The sequence below is a fragment of the Phyllobates terribilis genome, unplaced genomic scaffold (genome assembly GCF_046119375.1).
Source record: "Phyllobates terribilis strain yellow unplaced genomic scaffold, ASM4611937v1 Scaffold_7__3_contigs__length_470593459, whole genome shotgun sequence".
Classification (NCBI taxonomy): domain Eukaryota; kingdom Metazoa; phylum Chordata; class Amphibia; order Anura; family Dendrobatidae; genus Phyllobates; species Phyllobates terribilis.
The window spans coordinates 268,151,332-268,177,107 of NW_027362767.1; the positions used below are offsets into that span (position 1 = coordinate 268,151,332).

Below are 25,776 nucleotides of genomic sequence, written 5' to 3' on the forward strand. Positions count from 1 at the left end.
CGGCTCTCGGCCCTCTCACCTGTGGCTGCTGAACTCCTCGTTGGTCCACTGAGAGGTGCAGTTGTAAAGCCGCAGCTTGGTCAGAGTTTCCAACAGTTGGTTGAGACGCGTCTTCTGCTGTTTGATGATCTCTTGGTTATTGGCCAGCGTATTAAACAGCGTCTCACGGTCCGATACAGGATAACCCCTGGGAAAAGAGCGACACAGAACCTGCTCACCAAGGCCATGACCTTCCATCCATCACTTGTCCCCCCCTTTTTTTTTTTGAAGGGCCATCAGACAATCCGCTCGGACGGTACGGAACAATTTCTAAGGTGCCCGGAGGCAAGAGTTCAAGACTCCAGGACCACCACAGGGAGAACCAAGCATTACACATTTCCTAATAAGAATGGACAAAGTTCACGCAGGACGTGTCAGGACCCCCACAGGTGCGTTATGTAATCAGCCTCAGCTTCAGACCCCCAACAAACTGAATAGCAATTTAACAATCCCATCCCTCTCTCCTGCTCTCATCACAGCAGACATATTGGCAGTCTTCCAGAGACTACTCACTTTTGCTTCTTATTCGATTCTACAAAGCGGTCCCACTCCAGATCCAGGTTGTCGCTCACACCTTGGACTTCGGACCTGACATACTGATGGAGTCGGCGAATCTCCTGCAGGAGAAGGACAAGAGCTTTATTCAGAAATTCCACATGGTGACAGCTCCTCGCCCGCATCCCCCCCTCTCCGGGCTTACCTGTATCTGTGCCTCACTCATGGGGTCCAGCGGCTTCTTGTACAAGAGGAGACGGTATATGGGGTCACTAATTCGCACCTTTTGTTCTCTTGCATTCTCAGAATTGGACAGACCTTCTAGGACTGTGGTTTTTAGGCAGCCGATATCTGCATGAAGTGACTGAACCGGAAAAATATAATTAATTATATTATATATATGGCAAAAGGTAGAAAAGTTCAAGGGGGCCAAATACTTTCACGATGCACTGATATATATACACACACACACACACACACACTACAGTTCAAAAGTTTGGGGTCACCCAGACAATTTTGTGTTTTCCATGAAAACTCATACTTTTATTTATCAAATGAGTTGCAAAATGATTAGAAAATATAGTACAGACATTGACAAGGTTAGAAATAATGATGATTTTTATTTGAAAGAATAATTTTCTCCTTCAAACTTTGCTTTCATCTCAGAATGCTAATTTGCAGCAATTCCAGCATTGCAGACCTTTGGCATTCTAGCTGTTAATTTGCTGAGGTAATCTTGAGACATTTCCCCCCATGCTTCCTGAAGCCCCTCCACAAGTTGGATTGGCTTGATGGGCACTTTTTGCGTACCATACGGTCAAGCTGCTCCCACAACAGCTCAATGGGGTTGAGACCTGGTGACTGCGCTGGCCACTCCATTACAGATAGAATACCAGCTGCCTGCTTCTTCCCTAAATAGTTCATGTATAATTTGGAGGTGTGCTTTTGGTTATTGTCCTGTTGTAGGATGAAATTGGCTCCAATCAAGCGCTGTCCACAGGGTATGGCATGGCGTTGCAAAATGGAGTGATAGCCTTCCTTATTTAAAATCCCATTTGTCTTGTACAAATCTCCAACTTTACCAGCACTAAAGCAACCCCAGACCATCACATTACCTCCACCATGCTTGACAGATGGTGTCAGGAACTCTTCCAGCATCTTTTCAGTTGTTCTGCGTCTCACAAATGTTCTTCTGTGTGATCCAAACACCTCAAACTTTGATTCGTCTGTCCATAAAACTTTTTTCCAATCTTCCTCTGTCCAATGTCTGTGTTCTTTTGCCCATATTAATCTTTTCCTTTTATTAGCCAGTCTCAGATATGGCTTCTTCTTTGCCACTTTGCCCTGAAGGCCAGCATCCCGGAGTCGCCTCTTCACTGTAGACGTTGACACTGGCGTTTTTCCTCTACTATTTAATGAAGCAGCCAGTTGAGGAGCTGTGAGGCGTCGATTTCTCAAACTAGAGACTCTAATGTACTTGTCTTGTTGCTCAGTTGTGCTGCGGGGCCTCCCACTTCTCTTTCTACTCTGGTTAGAGCCTGTTTGTGCTCTCCTCTAAAGGGAGTAGTACACACCGTTGTAGGAAATCTTCAGTTTCTTGGTAATTTCTTGCATGGAATAGCCTTCATTTCTAAGAACAAGAATAGACTGTCGAGTTTCACATGAAAGTTCTCTTTTTCTGGCCATTTTGAGAGTTTCATAGAACAAACAAATGTAATGCTCCAGATTCTCAACTAGCTCAAAGAAAGGTCAATTTTATAGCTTCTCAAATCAGCCAAACCATTTTCAGCTGGGCTATTATACTTGTGCAAGGGTTTTCTAAACATCCATTAGCCTTCTTACACAGTTAGCAAACACAATGTACCATTAAAACTCTGGAGTGGTGGTTGTTGGAAATGGGCCTCTATACACCTATGTAGATATTGCAATAAAAACAAGAAGTTTGCCGCTAGAATAGTCATTTACCACATTAACAATGTATAGAGTATATTTCTGATTCATTTAATGTTAGCTTCATTGAAAAAAATGTTCTTTTCTTTCAAAAATAATTAAATTTCTAAATGACCCCAAACTTTTGAACGGTAGTGTATATACACACACACACACACACACACACTTTTTTTGGGGAAGAATAAACAAGTGGGACACAATTGTGAAGTGGAACGAAATTTATTGGATATTTTAAACTTTTTTAACAAATTAAAAACTGAAAAGTGGGGTGTGCAATATTATTCGGCCCCTTTACTTTCAGTGCAGAAGTTCAGTGAGGATCTCTGAAGGATCCAATGTTGTCCTAAATGACTGGTAATGATAACTAGAATCCACCTGTGTGTAATCAAGTCTCAGTATAAATGCTCCTGCTCTGTGATAGGCTCAGGGTTCTGTTTCAAGTGCAGAGAGCATCATGAAGACCAAGGAACACACCAGGCAGGTCCGAGATACTGTTGTGGCCAAGTTTAAAAAAAAAAATTTGAATTTTACATCTTTATGTTTCATAAGAAAAACAATGGTGTGCTTGGTTTTAAAGTAACTCTATTCTTTCATGATTTTTTTTTACAAGTTTATGACCACTTATAAAATGTGTTCAGAGTGCTGCCCATTGTGTTGGATTGTCAATGCAACCCTCTTCTCCCACTCTTGACACACTGATAGCAACACCGCAGAAGAAATGCTAGCACAGGCTTCCAGTATCCATTGTTTCAGATGCTGCACGGTACATGGCTCCATCCATCCTCCCATTAATGTGAAGTAGTCCTGTGCCCGTAACAGAGAAACACCCCCAAAATATAATGTTTCCACCTCCATGCTTGACAGTTGGGACGATGTTCTTAGGGTTGTACTCATCCTTCTTCCTCCAAACACGGCGAGTTGAGTGAATGCCAAAGAGCTCAATTTTTGTCTCCTCTGACCACAGCACCTTCTCCCAATAACTCACAGAATCATCCAGGTGTTCATTGGCAAACTTCAGACAGGCCTGCACATGTGCCTTCTTGAGCAGTGGGACCTTCCGGGCACTGCAGGATTGCAAACCTTTAAAGCGTAATGTGTTACCAATGGTTTTCTTAGTGACTGTGGTCCCAGCTGCCTTGAGATCATTAACAAGTTCCCCCCGTGTCGTTTTAGGCTGATCTCTCACCTTCCTCTTGATCAAGGATACCCCACGAGGTGAGATTTTGCATGGTGTCCCAGATCGATGTCGATTGACAATCATTTTGTATTTCTTCCATTTTCTTACTATTGCGCCAACAGTTGTCTCCTTCTCACCCAGCGTTTTACTTATGGTTTTGTAGCCCATTCCAGCTTTGTGCAGGTCTATGATCTTGTCCCTGACATCCTTAGAAAGCTCTTTGGTCTTGCCCATGTTGTAGAGGTTAGAGGCTGACTGATTAATTGAGTCTGTGGACAGGAGTCTTTAATACAGGTGACTATGTAAGACAGCTGTCTTTAATGCAGGGAATGAGATGATTAGGAGCGTCTGACTGGTCTGTAGGAGCCAGAACTCATAATGGTTTGTAGGGGATCAAATACTTATTTCTCACTGCAAAATGCAAATAAATTTATCTAATTTATACAATGTGATTTTCTTGATTTTTTTTTTTTTTTTTTTTTGAATACTCTCTCTCAATGTTAAAATTAACCTACCCTTAAAGTTATAGACTGTTCATGTCTTTGTCAGTGGACAAACTTACAAAAACAGCGGGACACAAGACTTAAGACAGGGGCCGTTTCCAGGACTGCACATGTTCCCACAGCCCAGTCACCATTTTGCCAAGTCGTCTACTTCACCCAATGTTTATCTCATCCCCCATAGTGTGAATGGCTTTGCATAAGGCTTAGTGCCCACAATGCAGAAATGAAGCAGAAATTTTCCTGAGCATTTCTGCATCTCCTTGGCAGAAAAAAGCATGCGGTTTTTACATGTGTTTTTGATGCATTTTTCCAATGCATTGTATAGGCAAATACGCATGCAAAAACACACAAGAATTGGTCATGTCCGTATTTTTTTTGCGAGTAAAATCTGCGCAGAAAAAAATCCTGACCATGTGCACAGAACTTGCAGAATGTCATAGGAAGTCATGGGATAAGGTATGCAATGTGTTTCTGGAGAATTTAAGCGCTGCAAATACGCACCAAAAACGCATCGTGGGCACACAGCCTTAGAATGGAGGAGAAAGACTTGTCGGTCCCTGGTCCAGTGGCCACATAAGTAGTCCATGACTGCCAAATCAGAGCCCTAAACACCTCCTCCTACCAGCCCGGATATGCATTAGTAGTCCAGACACAAACCTATCTGTGGGGCATGACGTTGTGCCTTTTAATCAGAAGAGGCAGTGGGTGAGCCAGCAGGTAGGAGGAATTTTGCAGCACTCCGGTCCGGTAGCCACATTGATGTGGCCGCTGGACCTGCAGGGATCCTTTTTCTCCATTCTGCCCCTTTTATTTGCACGTTATCGACTCCAGCACTGGCTTTTAACATTACGTATGATATAAAATAAATAGTTTCAAATTTTACAGCTTCTCTTTGTGTCACGTCATTACCTTCGTAGTATCCTGGATTTCCAGAAGGAAAGAATGGAGATGGTCAGACTCTGCCCTCAGATGCCTCATCTCCTCCTCCGTTCCTACGGTGAAGCAAGCCTTAGACGTCCGCACCTTCAGGTCATCCAACTCCTTCTGAAAATGAGCGATCTGCCGGCCAAATACAAAGAAGGTAAAACTGAAAAAGCAATGAAAAACAAAACCCTTAATGAGCAATTCTCCCGGGAGCAGACCTCCTCCTTTATGCCATTGTAAATAGGGTCCTTGTTGTCTGTAACTTTGTGAAATGATCCTACAGGCTGCAAGAAATAAAAATATGGTCATAATAAGCCTCGCTGATTGCTCCCTGTTAGCAGCCATATCACACTAGAGAAGAGTTTGTACTGGATTCATGCATGTGTAAGATCTACCTGAGGAGGTGGCGTCTGCTTCACTACCACTGGTAAGACCCGGGCTGCCTTCTGGGCCGCTGCTTGGGGCGGGAGAGCGCTTTGTGGTGGTAGCGAGACTGCAAGGACAAGAGAATTTGTCACATATTACATTGAGGTGCAGCCGGACGGACACAAGTACAGAGCTTTTAGATTTACCATCAGAAAACGGTCTGCTAGGAGCCCCCGAGGACAGGGATGATGTGGGCATGGCAATGCTGCCCGGAGCTGCAGTCTTGGCTGGAGGTGAAAAAGAAATGCCTGGCAAAGACGTGTTTGGGGCAAAGACTGGCTTTGGCTGAGGCACATCCACTGCACCAAACCTGAGCACATGAGAAAAGAACAGCCAGTTAGACAGGAAAACTCCGAGCAAGTAAGATTATACAAGAATGACACAAAAAAAGAAACTGATACCCTAGGGTAAAGGAGGCATTCCTGCCCGCACCCCTGGTGCTCTAGGGGGGTAGTGGAGGCGTTCCTGCCCGCACTCCCGGTGCTCTAGGGGGTAGTGGAGGCCAGGGACGTAACAATAGGGCCTGTGCGGGGTCTGCCGATGTCAGCAGCTATCTCATATGGATGTGCACATTCAGCTGAAAAGTATTGCGGCGCAGATACCCGCCGAATCCCTGCAATGCAATACACGCTGCCGCCTAATCAGAGCCTGGCAGCTGACATCGGTGTGCCAGTCACACGCGGTGCATGGCAGTGACGTCCTTTGCTGCCCGTTGCTTGCACTCTGAAGTCAGCGTCTGGCTTCCATGCTGACTATAGAAGAGGGCACCGCACGTCGTGGGAGCGAGGGAAGATGAATAGAATCTTTAACATTTTTTTTTTACATTAGTTGGAGAAGAGTCGCAGAACAGGGACATTATTACTGGAAGGGGTCCAGGATGGGGGGCATTATACCAGGATGGGGACATATATCACTAGAAGGGGCCTAGGATGGTGACATACAGTGGGTATGGAAAGTATTCAGACCCCTTTAAATTTTTCACTCTTTGTTTCATTGCAGCCATTTGGCAATTTCTAAAAATGTCTTTTTTTCTCATTAATGTACACTGCACCCCATCTTGACTGAAAAAAAAATCAGAAATGTAGAAATTTTTGCAAATTAAAAAAGAAAAACTGAAATATCACATGGTCATAAGTATTCAGACCCTTTGCTCAGTATTGAGTAGAAGCCCCCTTTTGAGCTAGTACAGCCATGAGTCTTCTTGGGAATGATTCAACAAGTTTTTCACACCTGGATTTGGGGATCCTCGGCCATTCTTCCTTGCAGATCCTCTCCAGTTCCATCAGGTTGGATGGTGAACGTTGGTGGACAGCCATCTGCAGGTCTCTCCAGAGATGCTCAATTGGGTTTAGGTCAGGGCTCTGGCTGGGCCAGTCAAGAATGGTCACAGAGTTGTTCTGAAGTCACTCCTTTGTTATTTTAGCTGTGTGCTTAGGGTCATTGTCTTGTTGGAAGGTGAACCTTCTCCAAGTCTGAGGTCCAGAGCACTCTGGAAGAGTTTTTCATCCAGGATATCTCTGTACTTGGCCGCATTCAAGTTTCCTTCAATTGCAACCAGTTGTCCGGTCCCTGCAGCTGAAAAACACCCCCATAGCATGATGCTTCCACCACGTTTCACTGTTGGGATTGTATTGGGCAGGTGATGAGCAGTGCCTGGTTTTCTCCACACATACTGCTTAGAATTAGCACGAAAAAGTACTATCTTCGTCTCATCAGACCAGAGAATCTTATTTCTCATAGTCTGGGAGTCCTTCATGTGCTTTTGAGCAAACTTTATGCAGGATTTCATGTCTTGCACAGAGGAGAGGCTTCCGTCGGGCCACTCTGCCATAAAGGCCCGACTGGTGGAGGGCTGCAGTGAGTTGACTTTGTGGAACTTTCTCCCATCTCCCTACTGCATCTCTGGAGCTCAGCCACAGTGATATTGGGGTTCTTCTTTACCTCTCTCACCAAGGCTCTTCTCCCACGACTGCTCAGTTTGGCTGGACAGAGAGGTCTAGGAAGACTTCTGGTGGTCCCAAACTTCTTCCATTTAAGGATTATGGAGGCCACTGTGCTCTTAGGAACCTTGAGTAATGCAGAAATTCTTTTGTAATCTTGGCCAGATCTGTGCCTTGCCACAATTCTGTCTCTGAGCTCCTTGGGCAGTTCCTTTGAGCTCATGATTCTCATTTGGTCTGACATGCACTGTGAGGTCTTATATAGACAGGTGTGTACCTTTCCAAATCAAGTCCTATCAGTTTAATTAAACACCACAGCTGGACTCCAATGAAGGAGCAGAAACATCTCAAGGTGGATCACAAGGAAATGGACAGCATGCGACTTAACCCTCAACTGGTGAGGTAGGGTTTGCCACACCCCAGGGAATTTTTGTTCGGCTGCCATTCATTGAAAAATGCTGGTATGAGGATACATGTCTCACTAGCTTCCATCCATTTGTGGGTGTCAAAAATTTGTTATACTCGTGTAATCAATCGCCAATAAGAAAACAATTAAAACAAACGTGATCTTTGCATTTTCTGTAAAAATAAGAGATTTCTAAACACTGGGGTATAGGAAACCCCACATCACCAGTTGCATGACAAAAAGCCCACCTCACCAGTTGAGGGTTAAATATGAGTGTCTGAGCAAAGTTTCTGAATACTTATGACCATGTGATTTCAGTTTTTCTTTTTTAATAAATTTGCAAAAATTTCTACATTTGTTTTTTTTTTTTCAGTCAAGATGGGGTGCAGAGTGTACTTTAACCCCTTCATGACTGGAGCATTTTCCGTTTTTTGATCCCCTTCTTTCCAGAGCCAGAACTTTATTTTTTGTTCAATATGGCCATTCGAGGGCTTATTTTTTGCGGGACGAGTTGTACTTTTAAACGCCATCACTGGTTTTACCATATTGTGTACTGAAAAATGGGGAAAAAAATTCCAAGTGCGGTGAAATTGCAAAAAAAAAAAATGCAATTCCACAGGTTTGTTTTTTTTAACCACGTTCACTGAATGCTAAAACTGACCTTCCATTAGGAGTTCATAGACACCAAACATGTATAAGTGATGAAAAAAAAAATTCCAAAATTTGCTAAAAAAAACAAAACAAAAAAACACCACCTGTAGCATCTTATTATTTTATTTTGAATGGGGCAAAAGGGGCTCGATTTAAACTTTTATATATTTTTTTTTTTAAAAAAACTTTTTTTTATTTTTCTTTTACACTTTTTGCATGCTTCTATAGTCTCTATAGGAGACTAGAAGCAGCAGCAGTCTGATAGCCTCTGCTACATAGAGGGATGAGAAGTTCGCCTCTATGTAGCAGAAATGCTCATGTGCTATGAGCGCCGACCACTAGGCGGTGATCATAGCAATATTTACATGACAATCACAGGGGGTCTGCATACCTTCCGTACCCACTGTATATTACTGAAAGGGGCTCAAGATGGGGGAAATTATACCAGGAAGGGTCCAAGAAGGAGACGTTATACCAAGATGGACAACATTATTACAGCTAGGGACCAGGATCTGAAACATTGTTACATGAGAGGAGAGGGTGAATACATATGTCTTCACAGGATCTGGAACGCTACAAGGGCTCATACATCTGACGAACATGCAAGTGGGGGCCCAGATCTGCAATTTTGCAGAATGATCTACAGTACAGACCGAAAGTTTGGACACACCTTCTCATTTAAAGATTTTTCTGTATTTTCATGACTATGAAAATTGTACATTCACACTGAAGGCATCAAAACTATGAATTAACACATGTGGAATTATATACTTAACAAAAAAGTGTGAAACAACTGAAAATATGTCTTATATTCTAGGTTCTTCAAAGTAGCCACCTTTTGCTTTGATGATTGCTTTGCACACTCTTGGCATTCTCTTGATGAGCTTCAAGAGGTAGTCACCGGAAATGGTTTTCACTTCACAGGTGTGCCCTGTCAGGTTTAATAAGTGGGATTTCTTGCCTTATAAATGGGGTTGGGACCATCAGTTGTGTTGTGCAGAAGTCTGGTGGATACACAGCTGATAGTCCTACTGAATAGACTGTTAGAATTTGTATTATGGCAAGAAAAAAGCAGCTAAGTAAAGAAAAACGAGTGGCCATCATTACTTTAAGAAATCAAGGTCAGTCAGTTCGAAAAATTGGGCAAACTTTGAAAGTGTCCCCAAGTGCAGTTGCAAAAACCATCAAGCGCTACAAAGAAACTGGCTCACATGAGGACCGCCCCAGGAAAGGAAGACCAAGAGTCACCTCTGCTTCTGAGGATAAGTTTATCCGAGTCACCAGCCTCAGAAATCACAGGTTAACAGCAGCTCAGATTAGAGACCAGGTCAATGCCACACAGAGTTCTAGCAGCAGACACATCTCTACAACAACTGTTAAGAGGAGACTTTGTGCAGCAGGCCTTCAGGCTGCGTGCCCACGATGAGTTTTTCATGCGTTTCAAAAAAGCTTGGTAATCCGCACCCCATGGCCCCCAATGGCATTCCGCAATGTCAATGCACATGCTGTGGATTTTTCCGCAATGTTTCTGCAGCGCTCATAAATCCGCAGCATGTTCATTAATTTTGCGGAAGCGCAGCGGAATTTCCGCCATTGACTTGCATTGAGATGCATATAATCCGTGTCTGTACATTTGTACACGCGGATTATATGCGTTTCAATTTATATGCGTATGGTACCCAGTTCTGGAGGAGAGAAGACTCTCATCCAGACCTGGGTACCATTGTACCTGGAAAAAAAAGAATAAAATAATAAAGTTTATATTTTCCTATCCGGCGGCTCCTGCAGAGCTTATCTTCCAGGACCTGAGATGACGTCGTGGTCATGTGACCGTAGGCTGTCTCGCGTTAGCCCGGCAACCAGGAAGAAGCCAGGACGAGCGCTACAGCACACGCGCCGGGGCATTGGAGGTAAGTATAGCTTTATTTTTTTATTTTTACGGTCACACTATATAAATCCATGCCGTTTGCATGGATTTATACAGTGTGACCTAGTTGTCAAGCACTTTCCAATTGATGCTAATCGCCTGGAAAGTGCTTGTCAGGTGTTAACGCATGGGAATCCGCATGTATTCTGCAGGAAAAACGCATGCACAATCCGCATGCGTTTTTTCTGGCAAGGGAGATGCAGAAACGCTGCAGAAGTTTACTGCTTCATTTCTGCATCGTGGGCACATAGCCTCATGGTAAAATAGCTGCTAGGAAACCACTGCTAAGGACAGGCAACAAGCAGAAGAGACTTGTTTGGGCTAAAGCAGGGTTCCCCAACTCCAGTCCTCAAGGCCCACCAACAGGTCATGTTTTCAGGATTTCCTTAGTATTGCACAGGTGATGTAACTATTGCCTGTGCTGATGATGGAATTATCACCTGTGCAATACTAAGGAAATCCTGAAAACATGACCTGTTGGTGGGCCTTGAGGACTGGAGTTGGGGAACCCTGGGCTAAAGAACACAAGGAATGGACATTAGACCAGTGGAAATCTGTGCTTTGGTCTGATGAGTCCAAATTTGAGATCTTTGGTTCCAACCACCGTGTCTTTGTGCGACGCAGAAAAGGTGAACGGATGGACTCTACATGCCTGGTTCCCACCGTGAAGCATGGAGGAGGAGGTGTGATGGTGTGGCGGTGCTTTACTGGTGACACTGTTGAGGATTTATTCAAAATTGAAGGCATACTGAACCAGCATGGCTACCACAGCATCTTGCAGGAGCATGCTATTCCATCCGGTTTGCGTTTAGTTGGACCGTCATTAATTTTTCAACAGGACAATGACCCCAAACACTCCTCCAGGCTGTGTAAGGGCTATTTGACCAAGAAGGAGAGTGATGGGGTGCTACGCCAGATGACCTGGCCTCCACAGTCACCAGACCTGAACCCAATCGAGATGGTTTGGGGTGAGCTGGACCGCAGAGTGAAGGCAAAAGGGCCAACAAGTGCTAAGCAGCTCTGGGAACTCCTTCAAGATTGTTGGAAGACCATTTCCGGTGACTACCTCTTGAAGCTCATCAAGAGAATGCCAAGAGTGTGCAAAGCAGTCATCAAAGCAAAAGGTGGCTACTTTGAAGAACCTAGAATATAAGACATATTTTCAGTTGTTTCACACTTTTTTGTTAAGTATATAATTCCACATGTGTTAATTCATAGTTTTGATGCCTTCAGTGTGAATGTACAATTTTCAAAGTCATGAAAATACAGAAAAATCTTTAAATGAGGTGTGTCCAAACTTTTGGTCTGTACTGTATGACTGGGCAGAATATTAAACGTACTTGTCTTTTAGGTTCACTCTGATGGAGGGCGGTGCCGGCTGAATGCAGGCATCAGCAGCTTGGTTAGAACCACTGGCGATTTCCAGTTTCAGGGCTGCAGCATCAAAAGTGCCCCCAGTTGCCTCCGGGGTGAAGGAAACCACTGGGGCTCCCAACTGCTTGGCAAAGCTTGTAGCTGGAGCTCCAAAGAAGGCAGAAGAGCTGGCTGTGACTGCAGGAAGGCTAGTAGAAGGGGCACTGAAAGCAGGAGAAGCCTGAGGTTTGCCTGCAAATGAAGAATTGTCTTGAGGATTGAAAGAAAAGTTAGTAGAAGACATGCTGAACCCGAAGGAGGCGGCCTGAGGGGCAGCAGGGGCACTCGCTGTCGGTAAACCGAAAGCGGCACCAGGCTGAGGTTTTGCAGGATTAGCTGAGAAGCTGAAGGTGGAGGCGGTCGGAGGAGGTTTTGCAGCGCTGCTAGCGGCAAACAGGTTGAAAGATGAAGCAGCAGCAGTTTGGGTTTGGGGTTTTGCAATACCAGTAGTGGCAGGGAGGCCGAGGACAGGAGGAGCAGAGGTTTGGGGTTTTGTACTGCCAGTAGTAGCAGTCAGGATGAAAGCTGGAGGAGCAGCGGTTTGGGGTTTCGCACCACCAATAGTGATAGACGGGACAAAGGCTGGAGGAGCGGAGGTTTGGGGATTTGCAGTGCCAGCAGTGGCGGGGAGGCTGAAGACAGGAGGAGCAGTTTGAGGATTAGACAGGACAAAGGTTGGGGTTGCAGTCTGAGGCATAGTCGGGTGTCTGAGTGCTGGAGCAGCCGATTTTCCAGGGAAACCAGCGGGGGGTGTATTAGTAGCACTGCCAATAAGTGCGCCAGACAGAGGAGGGCTAGCAACTGCTGCGGAGGGTCCTGGGGTGCTGGAGCCGGATGCTGCAAACACAAGCACAGAAATGATTGTCACCGGGCGGCCAAACATCAACAAATGGAAATCACGGCAGTGGAAAATGTGCAGCAAATCCTCCATCGTATCCGGCAGCCGCATGACCCCACACAAACAAGATTGTGTGATCGATATAAGGACCCCCCGCAGAACAACACACGTGGTGTCCTTACTGCACAGAAATGGCGATCTCCATCAGAAAACTAATAATTAGCAATTAGAGCAGAACTCCATCCCTCTAGGTCTCAAGGACATTACTCTACTCACTTCCTATTACGATTTCCACCCTTCAGTGTTCTGGATGCTCCGTAAGTGGAGACATTTCCTTCAGGGACACACTGAGAAGGGGACATGTTCTGCACCCTGTAACCTTTGTGTGGATCATGTAATCTTATTGCACAGATTTATAGGGGAGAGACTTCATGCGGCTGCCAATTATTATAAGGACTTTGCCCGAAAAGGAGACAATCTGGACAGAACTTCCACTAAGGAGCTATAAACCCCATTGGTGTCCTCCGGCTGCTCTATCTACACATACAAGGCGTCCATTGTGGAGACATTTACAGACATTAGTGTGCGGGTTAGATATCGCTCCGTCCCTACAGTATTGTACACCAGGCGGGACCTTCGTACCCGCAGATCTGATCGCTCGCTCTCCCTCCATAGGAAGTGGCTCCGGTTTCACAGTCAGAGATTTTACACCTTGGTTCAGGTTGATCATGTGAAAACTAGAAAGGACTCCGTCTGTGGAAAGCAGCAGAAGGACTGGAGTGGGCGGAAGGGTCTTCTCCTCACCTGCACAAAAGAAAGAGCAGAGCTGAAGTCACAGAGGCAATGAGTCCCAGGTTCATTCATTAATATTTCATGTAATCAAAAAAACAACCAAAAAGACGAGGAGCATCTCAGCCTTTTCGGAAACCATCAACAGTTCCCGTTGTGACGGCTCCTGAGGTAGATTACATGACCAATCACCGCTCTTACAGTAGAGAACCAGCTCCTGAGTTTGGCTATTCCTCAGATTAATAGATCTCATGGTAATTAAGCCTTGTGTCCTCTGGAGATTGAACCTTTCTTTCTCCAGGCAGAGAGAGTGCTCCTTGTCTTTTGTTATATGAAACAGATTTTGACAGTACTTTTTGTATGGGCCATTTATGTACTTGTACAAGTCAATCATGTCTCCCCTTAGAGGTCTCTTCACAAGACTAAATAAATGTGATTCCTTTAGTCTTTCCTCATAGCTTAGCTCCTCCATGCCCCATCAGTGTTGTGGCTCTCATTCGTACCTATTCTAGGTCCAGCATCTCCTTTCTTTGAACTGAGCTGCATACTCCAGATGAGGTGGCACTAACGCTATGTAAAGTGGTCGTATCACATCCCCGTCCCACGAGTCTGCACCTCTTATGCTACACAACAATATCCTGCTGGCCTTAGAAGCAGCTGATTGGCATTTCATGCTGTTATTTAGTCTGATCTACAAGTACAACCACATCCTTCTCTACAAGTGACTTTCCTAGTTTTTCTCCCTCTAGTACAGTGGTCCCCAACCTTTCTGACCTTGAGAGCCACATTCAGCTCTGAGAAAGGGCCACGAGCCACATCCAGCCTCTGCCCCACTCTCAGTAGTGACACTCAGAGCCCCCTATTACCGGTATAATGACAGCCAAAGCTCTTACACTGAAATCACACTTAGGCAATATGCCAAGCTCCAAGGCTTCCTATCTTACCCCCATTCAGATCTGCTCTTCTGTGCAGGATTACACATAAAAGTCACCATCTAGAGATCTACTTTCTTAGGCTATGTTCACACTGTGTTTTTTCAATGCACATTTTGCATTTTACAGTACCAGCAAAGTCTATGAGATTTCAGAAATCTCATGCACACACATTGCTTTTTGTGTAATCAGTATTTTGTGCTTTGCATGTTTTTTTGCACAATAGGGCATGTCACTTCTTTCAGTGTTTTTTCACCCACTGAAAGTAATGGGTCATGAAAAAAAGCCTAGTGGGAACATAGTTATCAGGTTTTGCTGCGTTTTTAGTGTGTGTGTGGGGGGGGGGGGGGGTACAGCAGTATGTGAAACATTTGTTTTTGTGATTTTAACATCTTGTCTTGGTCACCTGAGATGGCAGTTTGGATTAGGAGAGTTTAATTAAATTAATTATGTGTTCAGTGTAAACATTGGTTGAGCTAGGTGCGAGATTGAACAATCCCTGTTGCCCAGGGAGGTGTGAAATTGAACAATGCCTGAGCAACTCAATGGCAGACCATAGTGTGAAAATAAATAGTGTCCTACAAACTCAATGCACTGCCAGTGTCTTAGAAAAACTATTCCTGAACAATTCACCTCCCCCCACTGTTACATTTGTAATTCTGGTTAATATGGTTTCATATATGTCTTGCATTGGTGACCTGTGTTCATGCTTCTGTGGTGGAAGCAAAGCTGAACTTTGGGATTATGAAAAACGCACCAAAACCTGCGTTTTTGACGCAGCTTCTTTCCTGCGAAGAGATCAGGTTTTGCTACAGAAAAAAAAAAAGCTGAAAAAACGCCTAGTGTGAACATAGCCTGAAAGGGTACCTGTTACCAGGTTTGTCCCATATAAGATAAGAACACCACCTTTCAGCCCTAATATACAGCATTCTAATATGCTGTATATACGCCCAAAGTCAGGCCTGCAAGACAAGAAAAAGAGCTTCTATTATACTCACCTATGGGGCAGGCGGGCCCGATGGGCGTCGCTGGTCTTGGCCTGGCGCCTCCCTTCTTGCGAGGCCGTCCTCCTTCTGTGCTTCCTGTGGATGAAGCGTCCTACGTCATCCACACAGTGTCCCCAGCAACACGCTTCTTCGCAGGTGCACTTCTCTGCCCTGTCGAGGGTAGAGCAAAGTAGTGCAGAGCGCCGGCGCCAGGAAAGGTCAAAGAGCCCTGACACTGCACTACTTTACTCTGCCCTGGTCAAAACAGAGAAGTGCGCCTGCGCAAGAGCACGATGCCGGGGACACTGTATGGGTGACGTAGGACGCATCATCCACACGAAGCACAGAAGGAGGACGGCATCGCAAGAAGGGAGGAGCCGGACCAAGACAGTGACGCCCATCAAATCCGACCACCCCGTAGGAGAGTATAATAAAAGCTCTTTTTCTTGTCTTGCAAGCCGGATTGGGTGCTTATAGACAGCATATTAGAATGCTGTATATCAGAGCTGAAAGGTGGTGGTCTTATCACACATGGGACAAACCTGGTCACAGGTTCCCTTTAATGGTGCATTGGCACCAGGTGTAGCAAACGACTAAGCTGGCAGATAGCCACAAGCCACAGGTTGGGGACCCTTGACCTAGAGAACATGAGGTCTGCAGATTATTACACCCAGATCCTTCTCTACAAGTGAAGAGAAAGCCTCCAGGACATACAAAGTATATGGCAGAATATACCTGAGGTATAAAGCTATATAGAATATATGTCAGATAGAGAAATGGCCGAATTACGTAATAACACATAAATCTTTCCCTATTACACCGTCGATATTGTCCTTGGTGACCACAAGATATCAAGCTGACGCCCCGCTGACCCTTGTCTGACCCCTATATCGCCCTGTGACAATCCCCATATACACAATGTTCATCAGTCAGCGTCCCGCATGGCGCAAGTCACATATGGCACCAAAGTCCCTGCAAGATGACCATTATCTGCACAGTGCCCCATCCTGAGGCCTTTCCCCTGGGACTTGTGTCGGTTCATCAAGAACTTGATTGTGGGCCCAAAACAGGAGCAGTGTAAATGGGCATGGGGTATATTGCTCAGTTGCTGAGACCCAGTGCTGCAGAGCACGGTGAAAGGCAAGGCGCAGCGGTGATGTCACGGCCCCGGGGTAGCACTTATATAGAAACAGTATAGGTAACAGAACGCCACACAGAGAAGGCCGATCGCATCGCTGCAACATTTGCTTTACCGCCCCTCTTCCCGCAATAACCCATACTCTACAGGTGAGTCCACATAGTCGACCAAAATATGATAGAGGGGCTGTCCACTACTCGGACAGCCCCTTCTTAAATGCAGTGTCCCTACCACCTGGAGTAAAATAAAAATACCTTGTCCTCCCCTCCCACACTGGATCCACTCCTGAGTCTTGTCCTGTCATGTGAACGCTGCAGCCAGTCAGCAGCCATTAATGGGCCGGAGCGCACAAACCTCCCCCCTGTGTCCGAGCAAAAGCAGCGGCGCTCACATGATATGAAAATATCACCCTGAGATGACATGGCGGGAACAGAGCCGCTGCAGGAGCGGAGCACAAGTCTATCCGTAAAGACGTCTGTGATTGGGCCAAAGTGAACGCCGGATATCGAGGTATTATAGGGACATCATGAAAAACCAATAAGGCTCCCAAGGTTCCCTGATAAAACATAGAACAGAGGAGACACTGGCCTAGACGCAGTCCCATCGCATTTTCCACCAATTCCACATGTAATTAACAAACGATGCAGAAAATGGATAGTCACAGAAAGCGCCAAATGATAGGGCCGATATGTTCCTGGGGAAGAGCTGCACAAACCCGCAGTCCTGCAGGTCTCTGTTCACATCTGTCCTGCCAGAAGCAATGCGGTCAGTCTTCTGTGTAAAGTGCCCTGTTGCTTACCCTGTCTCTATGGAAGGATGCCCCCGTCACAACCTCATCTTACCTTTCACCGTGCGCTCCAGCAGTGGGGGCCGGTCAGGAACATGCGGCGAACACCGCCATCTACACCGCTCCCGACTCGGGCCCACAATCGAGTCCGCTAATTAATCCAAGAGGAAAGTCATCAGGATGGGACACCTGGCACTGTGCAGATGAGGGTCTTTAGTGCCATATTTGGCCTGTACTGCGCAGTACGCAGAGAGATGAACATTGTGTATACGCGGACTGTCTCAGTGATGAACAGGGCGATGTAGGGATCAAACAAGGGTCAGCGCGGCATCATATTGGGGTGCTAATATCCCGCAGCCACAAAAGGCAATTTTTCCCTGGAGCGTGTTACATACAGGTGTCTACCAGAGGGTGTGATACCCGTACTCTACCCTGGAGGTTTCCCTGAGAGCCCTTATACCCTGGCCTGTATTCTGCCCTATTACTCTACCCTGGAGGTTTTCCTATGAGTCCTTATACCCTGGTCCATATTCTGCCCTATTACTATTCCCTTGGAGCCCTTATACCATGGCCCGTATCCTGCCCTATTACTATGCCCTGGAGGTTTCACTGGGAGCCCTTATAGCCAGACCCATATTCTGGCCTATTACTCTACCCTGGAGGTTTCCCTGAGAGCCCTTATACCCTGACCTGTATTCTACCCTGGAGGTTTCCCTGGGAGCCCTTATACCCTGACCCGTATTCTATCCTATTACTCTACCCTGGAGGTTTCCTTGGGAGCCCTGACCCGTATTCTGCCCTATTACTCTACCCTGGAGGGTTCCCTGGGAGCCCTTATACCCTGACCCGTATTCTGCCCTATTACTCTACCCTGGAGGTTTCCTTGGGAGCCCTTATACCCTGACCCGTATTCTGCCCTATTACTCTACCCTGGAGGTTTCCCTATGAGCCCTTATACCCTGGTCCATATTCAGCCCTATTACTCTACCCTGGAGGATTCCTCATTACCCCTTATACCATGGCCCATATCCTGCCCTATTACTATGCCCTGGAGGTTTCACTGGGAGCCCTTATACCCTGACCCGTATTCTGCCCTATTACTCTACCCTGGAGGTTTCCCTGAGAGCCCTTATATCCAGACCCATATTCTGCCCTATTACTCTACCCTGGAGGTTTCACTGGGAGCCCTTATACCCTGGTCCATATTCTGCCCTAGAGGTTTCCATGGGAGCCCTTATACCCCGGCCCGTATTCTGCCCTATTACTATGTCCTGGAGCTTTCCCTATTAATTTTACTGCATATTTAATAAAAAGTGAAAGTTTTTAATTATTTTTTTTTTATTTCTTTAGCTTCACTTATTCTACTATTTTAACTTACACAAGAACAAGCTCTCCTGAAATGCTCTGTGCTGCTGGGGACTTTGCTCCTTTCACTACCTAACCTTCTACAAGATCAATACAATCCTCTCCTCAAATATGATGTGCTGCACAGCAGACCTTGCTCCTTTCGCTATGTAACCCTCAGCCTGCAGTCAACTGCAAAACAAACCTCTCCTGAAACACTCTGTGCTGCTAGAAACCCTTCATTTGCTATGCACGCCTCAGTGTGTACCCGCATGCAAGGCCAAACTTACCTGAAAAGCTCTGTGCTGCTAGAAAACCTCCCCACACCCCACCATGTACCCACAGTGTGTAGCCCTCCTGCCACATCAACCTCTCCTAAAATACTCTGCACTGCTGGTGAACCCTACTGCATCTCCTTTCTGGCTACGACCTCCCGCACAATTAGTCTGACATACTTTGTGCTGGTGGTGACTCAGCGACTCTCCTCTCCTGAAATACTCTGTGCTGCTGAGGGATCCACACGGGTGACCACATTTTCCCGGTTATGAATGCAAACAACACATCAGAGATGTTCCCATTAGTCAGTGTCTACACCAGCGCTCATCCGACTGCACAGGGTGGTACTTACTGACAAACACGCTCAGCTGGCTGGTGTAGGAGACTACAACCCCCATCGGTAGAGTGTCATCACTGTTCTCAGTCACGGGCAGCTCGACTCGACCGGAATCTTCCAGTAGCCACAACTCCCACAGGCTCTGCGGGAAAATAGGGAGGGAGACATTGGGTCAGAACAAGGCCGGGGCATAACGTGCCAGAGAGGCCAAAGCCTGACCCTGGGGGGCGCTCTCTGCCGCAGTATGTCCCCACACACACAGGGCATGTGTACTGGTGCAAACAGGTCATCACTGCTCCAACAAACTACAAGAGGGGAGTAATATTTGACTGCAGGGTCGGAATCGTCTGTAACCATGGAGGCACATAAGCTTGCATGGGAGCTGGAGACACAAAACTAAGACATTTATCCCCTTCATGACAGACCAATTTTATTTTCTTCTCATTTTTGCACTTTGTTTTTTCCCTTCTCTTTCCCCCCAACAGTTATAACTATCTGATGACATCGCAGTACAAAGATGTGTTGTGGTTTTAAGTGACACCATTTATTTTACCATATAATGTACTGAAAACAAATAGGAAACAATTCCCAGTGTGTGCAAAAAAAATTCTTGCAATTCCACCTTTGCTTTTCAGGTTTTATTTTTATAGCATTTGATGTGCGATTCTCCAGGTCATTTCCATTAAGGCAATATCAAACTTGGAGGTTTTTTTTTTTTTTACTACAGTGGTAAAAAAATAAAAATAAAGAAATAAGAACTTAGTTAAAATAATAAAAATGTAATTTGTCTTTGTAGAAGGACCAATATGGCAGCGATGGGGGCAGTCAGTAGGATACCCATAGGCGCCCTGTGATCCAGAGCGCACAGACATCCGCACTATTTACATGTTGGGGTCAGTGATAGACACTGGAATTTACATAGTAAAACAGCAGCGATCAGAGCAAGCTGTGCCCACTGCTGTCACTGTACCATACAGCCAGCATCTGCGCAGTATGCAAAGCTCCTAATCTCCCTTCATGCACAAGCATCCTCAGTGACATCAGGGGGCGTGAAGGAGTGATATCAAGATTATTTGCTTTCTTTTCTGTTACAGAAGATGCTTTGGAACACCAAAAATATAGGTTGCAAAAATATACATACCCTTTACCTCTAGAGCTATTGTGTGGGGAAGGGGTGAGAAGATGGCACCTCTGAGTGCATCGTCATTACCTGATCCGGAGGCCTGGCGATCACGCTGACTTCTATAGAAGCTGCCGATGCCCCGAGGAGGATATCCCTAGGAGAAGGGCAGAGTATGTGAAGGCTCTGCACGCCCGCGTTATGCCCGGGCTGAGCGGCGGCATTCCCGGGTAAGGCGCTGGCAGCTTACCAGTCATCGACGTAATTCATGAAGAAGTGGTGCTGCCGCTCACTGCAGCTGCTGTAGCAGGTCTCGGTGAAGTTCAGGAAGCGCTCGCCTCGCTTGTCCTCCTTCTTCTGTGAGATAGAATGATTGGGTTACTTACAGATGGCAACAAAAGGGGGCGCTAGAGGGCAGCTCGAGCCCGGTGATCCTCTCCCCACACGTTGCTGGAATGAGGGCGGTCATGACACCGTCTAAGCTGAAGACTCACAGGAAGCAGGACCATGACGAGCTGAGGGGAGGTCTCCAGAGATCCGTCAGCGGCTGCGTACACCACGGCGAAGACGTACGTGCTCACCCACAGGATGTCCAGCACTGAAAGTGGAGAGAAGTGTCACAAACCCTCAGCTGTGTACAGCATTATTTCTGATGCTGGGAGTAGTAGTTCGGCAAGAGCCACAAAGTGGGCGTGCCGTGCTGCAACATGTCATCCCCAAAGTTTAATGGTTTCCTGCCCGTGAAGAACAAAATGATCCGAGCTTTACCTTTCACAGGGTCCAATTCATAGAACGAGGGGCACGGGATCACCTTACGCTCCTCCAGACTCTGCAGAAAGGAGACAGCATAGCCAGACTTGTATAGTAAGTGCACAGTGACTGCACCAGCAGAATAGTGAGTGCAGCTCTGGAGTATAATACAGGATGTAACGCAGGATCAGTACAGGATAAGTAATGTAATGTATGTACACAGTGACTGCACCAGCAGAATAGTGAGTGCAGCTCTGGAGTATAATACAGGAGGTAACTCAGGATCAGTACAGGATCAGTAATGTAATGTATGTACACTGACTGCACCCACAGAATAGTGAGTGCAGCTCTAGAGTATAATACAGGAGGTAACTCAGGATCAGTACAGGATAAATAATGTAATGTATGTACACCGTGACTGCACCAGCAGAATAGTGAGTGCAGCTCTGGAGTATAATACAGGATGTAACTCAGGATCAGTAATGTAATGTATGTACACAGTGACTGCACCAGCAGAATAGTGAGTGCAGCTCTGGAGTATAATACAGGATGTAACGCAGGATCAGTACAGGATAAATAATGTAATGTATGTACACAGTGACTGCACCAGCAGAATAGTGAGTGCAGCTCTGGAGTATAATACAGGATGTGACTCAGGATCAGTACAGGATAAGTAATGTATGTACACAGTGACTGCACCAGCAGAATAGTGAGTGCAGCTCTGGAGTATAATACAGGATGTGACTCAGGATCAGTACAGGATAAGTAATGTATGTACACAGTGACTGCACCAGCAGAATAGTGAGTGCAGCTCTGGAGTATAATATAGGCTGTAGTAAAGGACTTACTGGAACGTACTGCACCACGGTGCCATTCAGTTTGCCGACAGCCAGTTGCTTCCCTTTCGGGCTCCAGCACACTGTAAGGGAAGATATTACAGACTTTATACACTTTCTAGTGCTACACTTTGTGGATCGGATGTGGCGCAGCTTTATGATCACTCACCACACGTCACACCCAATGTGGCTGGCAAATTGGCAAACAAATTGACGGTATCTGTGACCTGGAAGACGGAGATGCTGCCATCACTGAGGCACACCGCCACCATGTTGGGCATCACAGGGTTCCACTTTAGATCTGTGACAAAACTGCCAGGTTCTCTAGAGAGCGGCTGGGAGGTGAAGGCTTCCTTTGGTTGCCTGGACTACAAAAGAGGAGACAATTCCATAACCAGATGATCTGCATCTACACCTGAGGCTGCAGAACTACAGCTCCCAGCATGCCCTGACGACATATACACATTGGAAGATGTAATTTTGCACCAGCTGGAGAGTCATGGATGAAGCTGATGAAACCCCACCTCCCTGCAGTAAGTAATGGAGTGGAAACCTCACCTCGCCCACAAGGGTCCGAACATCATAGAAGGAGACAGAGGAGCCGCGGTCACTGGACGATGTGCAGACAGACAGGGTGAGGTTGTCTGAGCTCAGCGCCACATGGTGCACAGGATGCTTTGTCGTTACTTCGATCCCTGGAGGAACCAACTCTGCAACAAGAAAAGCTTTACTATACTCAGTTATAAAGAACGACCCCTCCCCACCAGATACTGTAATAATATAACTCTGTATCCTACATTCCAGAGTCTATAGGGACCGATCTCATTGGAAAACACTCCTACCCCCTCTGACCTTCCCATAAAGCGATAACGGATCACAAGGTAAAGTGCGGTCCACAACGATCCCAAAAGCACTGAAGTCATGGTGGCGTCACATCCGGCCAACACTCCAGTGACTGGGCTGTGCTGCCGGAACAACGCTCTGCAGAGGGAGATCGATGCTGAGAACGCAAGTGGTCCTGGTAGTCGCCCCCTTAGATTAGGAAATTATGGGGTATTCTAATGTGTAAGTGTTGGGGTCCCACCACTAGGACCAGTACTCATCCTGTTAGAGGCTACATGCTTCTTTCAATGAAATCCTATGGGAGTTCCTGCTCTGCGATTTGCGGAGGTCCCAGAGGATCTCACAGGGCTGATCGAATCTCTATGGGAGGTCACAGCGGGACTCAGCACTTATTGGCAGGGTTGGACATATATCATTGGTGCAACATGGGGGCCCCAAGAGATGAGGGGACCCATTTCCACCTCCAAAACAGGAGAAATTGAGCATTATGATGAGCTATTGCATTGCAAAAGGCCGATATCGTTCTTGTACAGTGGGGCTATTTAGGTCTACGCTTATGGGGGCTGGCGGGCCACAGATGAAGCCCCTGTCTAAAGCCAACTTCTGATGCGATGTCCAGACCGGCTGCTCCAAACTCGACCTCATAAGCACATGGGACTGCTGTGTTCAGGACAGGACATCATGTCTGTACTTGGACCACGGGTCTTAGATACCGCAGAAGCTCCAATCCCAGCCGGAACATCTGTCACCCGCCACTAAAGCGATGTCAGTAGCTAAAGTGCAACCTTCACCATCCATCTGATCATATTTTTTTTTTACATAACAAACTATCCCTTTAAGAAGCCGGTCATCCAGCAGCACACAAATGAACCCACCAATATGATTCTGATTCTCTTTTGGTTTCAAAGGAACGAGAATATCGTCAATGCGGAAAATCTTCAGCCCGGCCGGACCGCCCGCGAAGAGGAAGCCATATTTGTTGGACACAGCAAGGAGACTAGAACGATCCTTGGGGAGCTCCTGCGGAGACGGGAAGAGGCGATTCTTCTTCAGCTGACGGAACAGGAAATCCTGGAAAATAAGCACAAAAAAATATTTTATCGAGTCTTAAGATTGATACATTGTAACAACCCCTAGGGTCAGACGAGATCTGTGACCTGCACGGACACACGGTAACGACACATCAGGTCAGGAGGGATCTGTGACCTGCACGGACACACGGTAACGACACATCAGGTCAGGAGGGATCTGTGACCTGCACGGACACACAGTAACGACACATCAGGTCAGGAGGGATCTGTGACCTGCACGGACACACGGTAACGACACATCAGGTCAGGAGGGATCTGTGACCTGCACGGACACACGGTAACGACACATCAGGTCAGGAGGGATCTGTGACCTGCACGGACACACGGTAACGACACATCAGGTCAGGAGGGATCTGTGACCTGCACGGACACACGGTAACGACACATCAGGTCAGGAGGGATCTGTGACCTGCACGGACACACGGTAACGACACATCAGGTCAGGAGGGATCTGTGACCTGCACCGATACACGGTAACGACACATCAGGTCAGGAGGGATCTGTGACCTGCACCGATACACGGTAACGACACATCAGGTCAGGAGGGATCTGTGACCTGCACCGATACACGGTAACGACACATCAAGTGAGATCAGTGATCTGCACCGATGCATGATAACGAAACATCAGGTCAGACTCAGGAGGGATCAGTGACCTGCACCGATACACGGTAACGACACATCAGGTCAGGAGGGATCTGTGACCTGCACGGATACACGGTAACGACACATCAGGTCAGGAGGGATCTGTGACCTGCACCGATACACGGTAACGACACATCAGGTCAGGAGGGATCTGTGACCTGCACCGATACACGGTAACGACACATCAGGTCAGGAGGGATCTGTGACTGCACCGATACACGGTAACGACACATCAGGTCAGGAGGGATCTGTGACCTGCACCGATACACGGTAACGACACATCAGGTCAGGAGAGATCTGTGACCTGCACCGATACACGGTAACGACACATCAGGTCAGGAGGGATCTGTGACCTGCACCGATACATCAGGTCAGGAGGGATCTGTGACCTGCACCGATACACGGTAACGACACATCAAGTGAGATCAGTGATCTGCACCGATGCATGATAACGACACATCAGGTCAGGAGGGTTCAGTGACCTACACCGATACACGGTAACGAACCATCAGCAGTGACACCTATGACTTCATTTTCCAGATGTAAACAGGCGATTCCATTCACAGAAAGCCAGCAGTGCCGGGACACAGGGGTACGGGGGTGTCCTGGGGTGATGCGAGGGCGGCCGGATACGTGTGACCGGGGAGGACACAATGGTGTCTGGATAAAACCCCCGGACAATGGTTATCAGCAGCACCGGTATAACGGCCGGTAAATACAGCCTCCACGTGGGTGACAGACGCAATCACGTAGCTGTCAGTTACAGCCGGTCTGGAGCACCAGTTACCTTAGTATCCCTCTCCGTGGGAACATCCGTATCATCCTCCATTGGATGAGAATCTCCGGGACCGGAAATTTCCGGTAATCATAAGGGGAAGAGAACGCGCGCAACATACAGGACCGCCTCTGCATACGTCATCTCCGCTGCGACAAGTCCCCGGATTTTCTTTTCACTGTCACTGTGGGCGCCAGAAAGATGGCGGCTGCAGCCTCAGTGAGCAAGTTCCGTCTACACTGGAGTAGATTTTTTGAGGACCTAATTTTAACCTCCATTCTAGACAGCTCAGTACTGAGGTGTGAGGTCTTCACAGGAGCCTCCACTCTAGAGACAGCTTAGTACTGAGGTGTGAGGCCCTCACAGGAGCCTCCACTCTAAAGACAGCTCAGTACTGAGGGGAGCGGCCCTCACAGGAGCCTCCACTCTAAAGACAGCT

General features: G+C 46.8%; 1 protein-coding gene across 3 annotated transcripts in view; it reads right to left on the reverse strand.

Moving 5' to 3' along the window:
- Positions 1 to 25,495, reverse strand: part of NUP214 (nucleoporin 214) — a 35,629-nt gene extending 10,134 nt beyond the window's left edge. For all 3 annotated transcript variants that reach the window (XM_073640707.1, XM_073640708.1, XM_073640705.1), the window contains exons 1-19: positions 25,350 to 25,495; positions 23,703 to 23,898; positions 22,543 to 22,694; positions 22,154 to 22,352; positions 21,997 to 22,067; positions 21,167 to 21,227; positions 20,893 to 20,996; positions 20,649 to 20,755; positions 20,489 to 20,555; positions 19,294 to 19,420; positions 13,332 to 13,493; positions 11,779 to 12,688; positions 5,661 to 5,824; positions 5,484 to 5,581; positions 5,307 to 5,372; positions 5,074 to 5,223; positions 740 to 898; positions 553 to 656; positions 20 to 187 (exon numbers count right to left, since the gene is read on the reverse strand). In XM_073640707.1, coding sequence (XP_073496808.1) covers positions 20 to 187; positions 553 to 656; positions 740 to 898; positions 5,074 to 5,223; positions 5,307 to 5,372; positions 5,484 to 5,581; positions 5,661 to 5,824; positions 11,779 to 12,688; positions 13,332 to 13,493; positions 19,294 to 19,420; positions 20,489 to 20,555; positions 20,649 to 20,755; positions 20,893 to 20,996; positions 21,167 to 21,227; positions 21,997 to 22,067; positions 22,154 to 22,352; positions 22,543 to 22,694; positions 23,703 to 23,898; positions 25,350 to 25,391 — 3,107 coding nt within the window. In that variant the 5' untranslated portion in view covers positions 25,392 to 25,495. The remainder of the gene's footprint in view (positions 1 to 19; positions 188 to 552; positions 657 to 739; positions 899 to 5,073; positions 5,224 to 5,306; positions 5,373 to 5,483; positions 5,582 to 5,660; positions 5,825 to 11,778; positions 12,689 to 13,331; positions 13,494 to 19,293; positions 19,421 to 20,488; positions 20,556 to 20,648; positions 20,756 to 20,892; positions 20,997 to 21,166; positions 21,228 to 21,996; positions 22,068 to 22,153; positions 22,353 to 22,542; positions 22,695 to 23,702; positions 23,899 to 25,349) is intronic.
- Positions 25,496 to 25,776: the final 281 nt, after the last annotated feature.